Below are 10,981 nucleotides of genomic sequence, written 5' to 3'. Positions count from 1 at the left end.
TGACAATAGTAGTTACGCGAAGCTTTCTTGATATTTTGCCTCTCTGTAACGCTCACTTTTAATGATAAAAGTGATAACGCTGAACATGCTAAGTCTGAGGCATCACTAGAACTCTCACTTTTCCTGGCAAAAGTGGAAACGCCCAAGCTTCACTTTTTCTTTGAGCTCTGGAGTGATCACTTTCACTGACAATAATGATCTCGCCCAGCCTACATTTCCTTGTTCTTGTGTTTTGGAGCCCAGACTTGCTATTTTCCTCTTCCTTTTCATCAAGCCTCCATTTTCATGAACCTTGCTCGAATTGTTCCTTCAAAAACAAGATCAAAAATTTAATTTCTAAGCTAAAATTTCACAATTGCTAAAATAACTACAAATTAAAAGAAAACTTCAAATCATTCTTTTTTTCTGAGTTTTTTCTACTTTCTTCATATATTTTCCATATCAAATGAGTTAGAATTATGCTAAAATATCAGTAAAAATATGGATTCATCATCTCTTCATAAACTCGTCTTTGAGGTAATGATAGCTCTATTTTATCGTTATATTACAATATTTCTTTGTGCTCATTAGAGCATTGTTATATGAATATTTATGAGAATATATGATTGAAATATCTGTTGTGTGAATAATAGATGAAAAGATGTTTGTTTGATTGATTGAACTGATTGGTTATTTGGACTAAATGATTAGTATATGCATTACATGATGAGTACTTAATGTGAAATATTATTGAACTTGCTAAGTGATTATTATGTGATTTTATGAAATATGTTTGGGTGAAATGATATGATGTAGTGTAATACTGATATGAAGGATTTAGTAATTGTAACTACGATAAAACAAGGTTTGGGTGAAATTGATTTAATTTGGAAGTGCTTTACTAAGCATGATCTTATAAATGGGAAAAAAAGATAACTTTGAGAATGACTTTAAGAGTCAAATATAGATTGAATTTAGTGTGAATAGTTATAAATATACATTGGGGGTATAGAGTCCAAAGACGATGAAAATCTAGGAGAAGCGCATGGTGCTGAGCGACATTCGCGTATGCGTACATACTCTTTCTGAGAGTGATGCTTTTGCTAAGGAGCCCGATTATTGTATATGTTGTATCCGTGTGCATAGGCTAACCGACGATTGTTTACCTAGTTGAGTAAGACCTTAAGAAATACTTGAGGCATCGATATTTGTGATTATAGTGCACTGGAAGTGCGTATTGGAATGAGAGAATGAGTATTAGATAACAAATTGTGAATGGTGTGGGTATGAATATGATTACAATGTGAATTTAGTGTGAAAATGGATATATTGTATTTATACTATAAAGTATGATTTTGTGATAAAATGCTTATAATTAATAGAATAGACGCTCATCCTTGCTAATATTTTCAAGAAAATAGAATGACAGAACCTCAGGAAAGAGTTAAATTATTAGATAGCTCAGTACATAATAGACTTAATTATATATTTAATGAATATTAAAGATTGTATTACTTTAAGTTTGCTGTTCTTGTTTAAGATGTACCTAGGACCTAGGTTATATTATAAATTGATTTCTTTTGTAGTATTCCTTTTAATTTTTCCAAGAATAAAATACATCAGACTCTGTGTATCTATACGTATAGTGGTACTGTTAGAATTTTGGTAGCCCTCACCTATTTATTTACATATCATGACCATGACTATCTCATAAGACAGTCTACATGGACCTTTGAGCGCGTTACTGGTACAAAGGTCACAACTGATTCAGGCGATCGTTACTTTAGATTAGATGATGATTTGGATTTGGAAGATTTGGCCGAGATAGAGAGCATTACTGGGGCTTAATTTTGCAGATATGATATAATTATTTTGGTGATATAAATATAATTTTAGGTCTCATATATTTTGACAAATAGTCTGTAAATTATTATAATTGATTGAAGAAATGTATGTTCAGTTTCTTAAATTAAATATTTGACTGTTTTATTACATTATTTAAAAGTATTGTTGTTCCACTTATATTGCACGTATATAGGAAATTTTATTTACACCAAATCTATCTATAAAGTGACTTTTATTAACTTGTTGTAATAAAAACTAATAAATCTTGTTTTGTGATATTTATTATTAATTATTATTATTGTCGTACCATTAATATTACAAATGATGGAAATTTTGTATAAATAAATATATTTTAAAGAAAATTTCATTGAAATGTTATTATAATAAAACTCATTATACACAAAATTTGTATTTTATCTTAAATTATAAAGAATGAGATATACCTTGTATGACTTTAAATTTTAGGGTATTACAATTATAAACCCAACTATCCTTCTAAAATCTGGCTATTAAGTCATTTCCTAAAATCTAGCCTAGATTAGAATAAAAACAATCCCAAACAAAGGCAATATTTTTCTATAAAAAATAATTTTTTTGTCAAAATTTAACAAAAGACTTTTCCCTGTAGATAATCTATACTTATTACATAAGACATTAGCCCATAAAACATTAGTCTTTTAAAAACTTTACTTTATATAATTCAGCCCTGTATATTATAACTTATTCACCATTTATCTTTCTTATTTATTCTTTAATTCTTTTAAACACAATTTTTCATAAAATATTTTTATTTTTATACAATTTTTCTATCGGTAATTCATTGTTTTTATGTAATATTTACCCATGAAGCATGTTACTTAACTTATAACAATAGAATTGACGTAGGTGATAGTGTAAAATTTACACATTTATTTCTTTTATATTTTAAATTTTTAATATTTCAATTTCATAAATCATTATTTTATAACAAATTTTTATTTAAAAAAATATGATATTATCAATGATATTTTTATTCATGATATATTTTAGTCAATAATAATTATGTGTATTTTTACTAAATAAGGTTGATTACATAAATTATATAATATTATTAAATTAAAAATTACTTTTAATAATAATTTTTTTTAGTTCTATCAACTTATCTTTATTAAGTTAGAAGTTATAGAATTTACTCTTTTCTTTAATATCTCTAAAATATTCTTTATATGTAATAAAATAATTTTAGATAATTTTTAAAATTTTTTACTTGATAATAATTTTAAATATATTATCATTTTTTTTGTGATTATTCATTTATCTTAATATTTTTATTTGTTATTTGTTATAATATTTGTAAACTTGAGATAGTAATTTGTAATTTATCTATTATTTTAAAATTTATAGATTATTAACATCTTTTATAACTAAATCACTAATTTTATTATCTATCACCTTAAGATTAACAATAAGAATTATTTTATGCGTAAAAAAAATACCGTACCTTCTTAATTAGAAAATGTACTATAGATTTTATTTTTTATGTTTACGTCACATTTTTACTTTTTTTTAGTTAAAATTTTACTTTCAATTTAACATGCACATAATAAATAATTTTTGAATTTTTTTACTTTAATCATTTATTTGTATTCTATAATTAACATTTTTATTAATTTTTATAAAATTAATCTCAAGTACTAAAATATAACAATTTATTAATATGATGTTATCACTTTTTTAAATTTCAATGCAAATATTTTACTAAAATTATAATATATATATATATATATATATTCTTGTTTTTTTATTAATAAATATATTTGCAAGATAATCAATATATATTTAATTTAGTAAATTCCTCTTAAGAGACTGTAATTGAGAAAACATTAAAATCTTATTTAAAGTTAGTTTATATTGTTCACGTATAGAACTTGTAAATTAAATTCTTAAATAAGAATAATTCTGAATAAAAGTGTTATTTGGTTCAATTTTTATTCAAAAAGTCACATGAACTAAACATGAAAATAACAAATAATTCAATTTGGTTTGAATATAATATGACAATTAAATAAAATTCAATAAATATTTTTTGATTCTATTTGAATTTTTATTTATTTATTATCATTGTTTTTAAAATTTATTATGATATGATTTTTTTTAAAATTTAGATTAAACAGAAACTCAAAATTTGAGATGAATTTGTTAAGAAAATAAATGAAAAGGATAAAATTATGAAAAAAATGATAAATTATTGATAAAAAAGGAAAAACAATTAATTGAAAAAACTTTAAATTAAATAGAAATAATGCATCGTATATTTAGTAATAATGAAAAAGTTGATAAAAAATAAAATTTATATAAAATATAATTAAAAAATAAAATTTATTATGAATACAGGTTGGTTTGTTTATAACAATGGAAATCGAACAGATTCAAAAATTTGAAGAGTAATTTGAGTGGTTGCTAAATTTAACCATGCGGCTAAGAGCTTCAGAGAGGTACTACTATTTACGTATTCACATCTCTCTCTTTGAATTATTATTTTTAAATTTCTTTGTAACAAACCTCCGAAGAACTCAAAAGAGGTTAAATAAAACAGTTTAAAATTGAAAACCCTAATTTCCCCCTCAAAATTCGAATTTCCCATTTGGACCCTCGACCTACGAGAAAACGTAATTCTTCCAAATGCAGGGCTCAAGACATGTCGCTTCGCGGTTGCTCCACTGACCGCGGGAAGGCAGCGTTGCCGGCGACCGGGAACGCCGATCGCCGCGGCGGAGACGGCTTCGCGGTTGGGGACTCTGACACTGACGATAACCAGAATTTGAGGTTGGTGCTGAATCCGCACAAGAATCACAAGCCGGAAGAGTACGATGACTTGGAATTGGATTTCTCACCCGCGATTTTCAGCTCGATGGAGAGGCACCTCCCATCCACAATGCTCGATGCGTCCCGTGACGATAAGGTCAAGTACATTCGCGACATTCTGCTCGATTATCTGCCACCGGGAGAGCGAAACAGAGTATGCTTCGATTTCCCTTTTTCTTATTTCTTGAATTTTCTTGTGCTGGTGATTCGTTTGTCTGCTCCGAAAATGGAAGAAAATGATGGAAAATATTATTGTGTGTTATTGCTTCCGAAAATGTTTACCTTGTGTCTCAAGCAACGTTGTTTATATCGGATTGCATATTTAAAACAAATTGGTTTTAACTGTTAATCGAACTCGATGATTTAAGGCAATTATATTTGCGTAATGCGTACATATACTGAGTGTCGATGCAATCATAACAGAATATTTTAGCTATTGTTCAGTAGCATTATGGGATGTGTTAAGGTGTGTGGTGGATTTTTATATTTTCCTTTGACATCAACTTTAGGTTGTGTGGTGCGAATAACATGGTGGTACTTGAAAGGGCTGTTCTTGGAATAGTTAGTTTCAAACCCAGCCAAGATTCATAGTTTAGGTACTTTTGGATTCAGAGATATAGAAAGGAAAATTATGAAAATTGGTATGATGTGGGGGAAGAGTAAAGCACTGAGAATGAGAAGTCATGACAATATTATTCCTGCGTTTAGTTCTATTGTAACTTTTGGTTTTTTGTTGTGAAGTGAAATTTGAACTTTTTTTTTACTTGTGTTAATAACTTATAGTAAAAGAAAACTTTTTCTTCATATCAATTTTAGTTTACTCTATTATATTTATTATCATTCTTGTTATTGCTATTATTTTAGCGCATACTTGAATGATGGGTTGAATGTGATTCTGGTAGGATCAAAAACAAAGAGAATACAGACAGAAGATATTAGCAAATTATCAGGTATGCAGTCTCCAAATGTTAGTTGTTGGCCTATTCTTGTCTGATTTTGTTAAAGAATAATTTCAGGGAAAGAATGTCACACAATTTTTTTTTTTCAACTAATATAATTGATGGTAAATCCTAGTGGAATAAGACTTGGTTTTTGTTGTTGTTTGTATAATTGATAGGGAATAAAATGATATCCGTGTACTAAATATATTATAAAAGGGGGTGACCTAATGCATGGGGTTGGTTCTCACAAGTGGGGCTTGGGGAGAGTTGATGTACACTGCCTTACCTTCACAAGTGGAGAGGCTGTTTCCATGATTTGAACCCATGACCTCCAAGCTACAAGGCGGCAACTTTACTGTTGCACCAAGGCTTGCCCTCACTCAAAGTATTATGAATGTGATTATAATATGAGTAAAGCAGTCTTTCAACTGATATAATAATGACATGAAGTAGGTTTTTATGCGAGAGTATGCATTCTGTAGTATTTATTCTAACAACATTTTTTCTCAGTTTTTTCATTTTTCAAATGAATAATTTGCAAAATGATGGATTCACTTGATTTGGTATGACTTTGCTAATTGATGTGAAAAAAACAAAAAAAATTCAAATTTCATATTTTTGTTACATGTAGAAGATTTTTTTGCTCAAAATTTTGATTGATGCTCTATTCTTGCCATTGTAATCATATCAATTCATAGGTTTATGAAAAAAAGGTGTAGTAGTTCATAGCATGTTGCACATTCTATTGGTTTTTTCTCTCTCACATATTGCTAGATATTAATATGAATTCAAATTATGCAATTTTGTTGGGCACTTGGTTCTTTTTTTAGTTTATTAACGTTTTAACATCTATGAAGCTGATGTAGAAGAGCTAATATTCTATTCAAATCAGCAAGAGTTGGAAAATATAAATTTTGATTTATGCTCAAATTTTATGCATTCCAAGTATAATGACAAACTTCCCCACATCTCCTCCTCTTTTATGGTCCTTTTTACTTTTAGTAATACTTACAGGAAATGTACAATTTTGCAGCCTCTGCATCAAGAGTTGTACACTATTGATCCTACAACATTCTTTGTCCCAAAGTTTCTGAAAGCAATTAATGATAATACAGAACAAAGCTTTAGAAGTATAATGTCTGAGCCCGCTCCAGGCATTTTTACATTTGAGATGCTTCAGCCACACTTTTGTGAGTTATTGGTATCTGAGGTATTCTATCATTTTAACTACTGGAGTATAAATTAAGCAATGCATCATTCTTCCATAAATTAGAATCTGCAGGTGGATGCCTACACATATATTTTGTCTATATTGAAATTTATTTTTGGTTTCCCTAGGTTGAAAATTTTGAGAAGTGGGTTAAAGCAGCAAAATTTCAGGTTATGCGTCCCAGTACTATGAATAAATATGGTTCTGTACTTGATGACTTTGGCCTTCAAACCATGCTTGACAAGCTTATGCAAGGTTTTATCTGTCCTTTGTCAAAAGGTGAATGAAGTCTGCTGTATTGGTTTAGCTTGTGGTGATTTGACCAATTGCATTTATGTATTTATTGACTAAAGAGATTAGCCAGCTGCCAGGCAGCCTCCTATAAGTCTTTCATTCTCTTCAGTTGTATATATTTAGGTCAACTGATTCTTTGTTTTACAGTATTTTTTGCAGAAATTGGTGGATCAACTCTAGATTCTCATCATGGCTTTATTGTTGAATATGGTAAAGATAGAGATGTTGACTTGGGTAAGAGTTATTCTTGATCAGAATTTCTTTATCTTTGCTGCGGAGCTATCTTACACTGAATGCATATTCTAGTATGTCTTAGAATGTAGCATGCATTGCCCCAAGTTTCCTTCTAACAGTTTTATGCACAAGAAACAATATCATACTCTCTAACACACTCTTTATTATTCTTACTCATACTTTTGTAGTTTTTAATAAATTTCAACTAATAAGTGAGAGTGTGTTAGAAAATGCTTCTCAAATTTGAAAGGCTAATTTACCTATAAAAGGAAAACTAGATTTGTTACAGGCTGTGTGCATAGAAACTGGACATTCATGCTATAGAAGGCTAGCATCTTTATTCATGAATTTTGTAATAACTATATAATTACTTATAAATGGCTTTTTGGTTGCTAATAATTTTGACAACTTCTATTTTATGCATATGTTGTAGTTTCAACCTATGCTTTAAGTGAGAGCCATAAAACCTTTATTGGGAAACAAATGTTTAGATGATATAGTATTCCTTTACGCTTGCATTCTTGATGTAGAACTTGACTTTTTATTTTATTGTCTGGTAACTGTAAGCAAGGAAGTCTAACAAATAGTCTTACATTTGTAGGTTTACATGTCGATGACTCGGAGGTAAGCTTAAATGTTTGCTTGGGTAGGCAATTTTCTGGAGGGGAATTGTTTTTTCGGGGCATGCGATGTGATCAGCATGCACATACAGAAAGTTATTCAAAGGTAAGTAATGGAGATGGAAAAACATTAAAATATATTGGTATTAGGAAGATGTGTTGCTTAATGTTTTTCAATTCTCACGGTAAGCGTACATTGCTTTACTCTCAAACTAGACCATATGATCTTTGAATATTGATGTGGATGGCAATCACAGTTGAATATCTAGTTTATTCTGCTGGCTTAAGTGTTTGTCTTGATTTTTCTGAGCAATCATTTAATTGGCTGAGAGAAGATTTGAGCATGTGATACGTGAGGGAAATATATTAGCATATTGTACTCTAAAATATCTTTGTATGATTTCATACAATCTGATGCCAGAATAAATGGAAGTAGTAAAATGTTTTTCTTATATACTTCAACTCTGCATTTTTTTACACTTTATCCATTATTTGAAAGCAGGAGGTCTTTGACTATTCCCATGTCCCTGGACAAGCTGTGCTTCATCATGGTCGTCATCGCCATGGTGCTAGAGCTACAACATCGGGTTATCGTATCAATCTACTTCTATGGTGCAGAAGGTGCTTTCATTTTTTGCTTGCTTTCATTACTACTTCCATTTGTTTCATACACCTTTTCATTATATATCAACTTCATGGATAGGTTGTATGGATGTGTGACATAAGGGGGATGGGGTGTTCAAGTTAGTTTTGATTCAGTGTAATTTCTGAAGTTAGGGCGGAGTTAGCATTTTCTCACCTTAAAGCAAACTTCACAGAAAGATAGTAACTCTGATTATAGACTTGTCTACTGGCCTTCTTTACAGTCTAACATAATTGAATTTGGTTCTATGCTTACTGGATGTATTGATGTGAAAAATTACCAATTAAAGGGATAAACATGAAGTAAGGAGTCCAATTGTATAGTTTTCCTCCCTAACCCACCCTAATTCTCATTTTGCTTTTCTACCATGTGGCATATGCTTTATTTGTTAAGTAATTTTTCAAAATTAAATTTATAAGGGAAAAGCAGCAGAAGTCTCATTGTCACAGCATGACTGTAGCATTAACGAAGAATGTTATTTTCCTTATGTTTTCAGTCTGATTTTTTTACCTCACTAGATTGATTAATTTAAATTTATGTTGTCCTCTATTCAGTTTTTCTGGTAATCATTAAATTAATGATGAAAGGTGCATTATTTCTATGCAGTTCTGTTTTTAGAGAGATGAAAAGGTATAAAAATGATTTCTCTACCTGGTGTGCTGTGTGCTATCAAGAGAGGAAAAACAGGCTGCTCGAGTCAATTGATGAGACCAGATTGGTAAATGATCTGCATCCTTCATTCACACATGCATTACATTCTAGGAAAGATAGAACAATTATTCTGTATGGCACAAACGTGTAGTTGTCACATGGTTTCCATGTCCTACCCTGTGATCAATAATAGACGGCATTGACGAATTGCTGGTAGTTAGGGATATTGCTTTCTGCGTCAGTTGCAAGACAGAGGAACTTTGTACAACAAGCGCTGAAAGAATCAAATAGGACCTAGTGGCATTGATTGATCCATTTATATAGTGCATATCCTACCCAGCGGAATAAAGCTTGATTATTATTGTATACCCCGTATCAAGTGAAACACAACATACCCTAAGAACTATAGCAAGGAAAACTGGAAATTAAAAGAACAATATGCTCTTGAATAAAAAGTTGTAATTGAGTGTATATATATATATATTTGGGTAGGGGGAGGGGGTTGCTGTAACAGATATTGAAGTGGTAATTCTTATGGCGCCTTGAAGAACAAGAGGGAATTCGATGTTTTTTCACACATGGAACAATCATCATTGTTAATATTATGACAGTGAAGGTTAGTGGTCCATCATAAAAAGACATAAATATCTTTTAATTTTTAAAATATTTGAATAATCATAACAGTCAATTTAAAAAATAATAAAATACCTTTATGAGCACCGTAATAAGTACCTATTGAAGTTCAGTTTTTTAGGAATTAAGAAAATTCCACTATAAATGATAAAAGTTATTATGGAGGGGTAAATTGGTAATGCTAGGGTAGCTGGTCCATTTGCAAGTCATTATCATGTGGCTGTTGCAAATTATATCATCATCAGCAAGCTTAAGTTTTGAATAGCCCACAGTTCAAGGTTTAAGCTTTTTGTTGCATTGGTTTCTCTGATGTCAGTAACTCATTCTTGCAAACACATTCTTTATTATTAATTAAAATTTATAGGATACAATAAAAAGCACGTGAGTTTCACTTCTAATTTAATGATTCTCACGCATATTTTGTAATTTTTAATAAATTTTAACAAATACTCAAGTGTGATAAAAACACTGTTGAATATGTAAAAAAAACAAAAGACTGTTCAATAGTATGTTTGTAGTACTTTGAATTATGTTTTGTCACCCACAGAATAAGTGATTTCAAAAGTTTACATAGATCATTTGTGATGTATTTCCCTTGAATAGAAGTTCTTACTAAATTAAGGTCTTTCTCATACATAAGATTAGAAAATGCACGTCTGATGTTTTGCAGAATATAACTATGAGAATTTATGATTTACAGGCACTGTCCAGGAGGGAGGGCAAAACAATTGCATAATCTGTTTTGTTCAGATGATCAGTGGAAATGGATGGTTGAAAAGTAATGTAGCCGTAATTATTTATTCCAATGAGCCTATGATTACCAAAGGAGTGGGATAACTTTACCGACCGCTTGGATTCTTTCATCCAAAAATAGTTACTGCCTATATGTTTTATCAAATGATTCTAAATTCTCTTATAACGTGACTCTGTGATTTAAAGTCGAGTATAATTAATTTTGATAAAATTAATTTTGAACCATTAATATAATCGAAATATGTATATAAATTAATTTGAATTATACAATTTTATTGGAATGTGTTTTTTATTAGAAAAAATGAGTTAATTTTCTAGCTTATAAATATACTTT

At 29.7% G+C, this 10,981-nt stretch overlaps 1 protein-coding gene across 1 annotated transcript; it reads left to right on the top strand.

Moving 5' to 3' along the window:
- Positions 1–4,424: 4,424 nt before the first annotated feature.
- On the top strand, positions 4,425–10,806 carry LOC113856151 (uncharacterized PKHD-type hydroxylase At1g22950-like). The gene is made up of 9 exons (XM_027487844.1): positions 4,425–4,822; positions 5,571–5,618; positions 6,643–6,819; positions 6,948–7,098; positions 7,261–7,347; positions 7,949–8,073; positions 8,470–8,588; positions 9,217–9,328; positions 10,595–10,806. The coding sequence occupies exons 1-9, from the start codon at positions 4,502–4,504 to the stop codon at positions 10,628–10,630; spliced, it is 1,176 nt and encodes a 391-aa protein (XP_027343645.1). The 5' UTR covers positions 4,425–4,501; the 3' UTR covers positions 10,631–10,806.
- Positions 10,807–10,981: the final 175 nt, after the last annotated feature.

The sequence above is a fragment of the Abrus precatorius genome, unplaced genomic scaffold (genome assembly GCF_003935025.1).
Source record: "Abrus precatorius isolate BTA unplaced genomic scaffold, Abrus_2018 Scaffold11, whole genome shotgun sequence".
Taxonomy (NCBI): domain Eukaryota; kingdom Viridiplantae; phylum Streptophyta; class Magnoliopsida; order Fabales; family Fabaceae; genus Abrus; species Abrus precatorius.
This window is presented reverse-complemented; position numbering and strand designations above follow the sequence as displayed.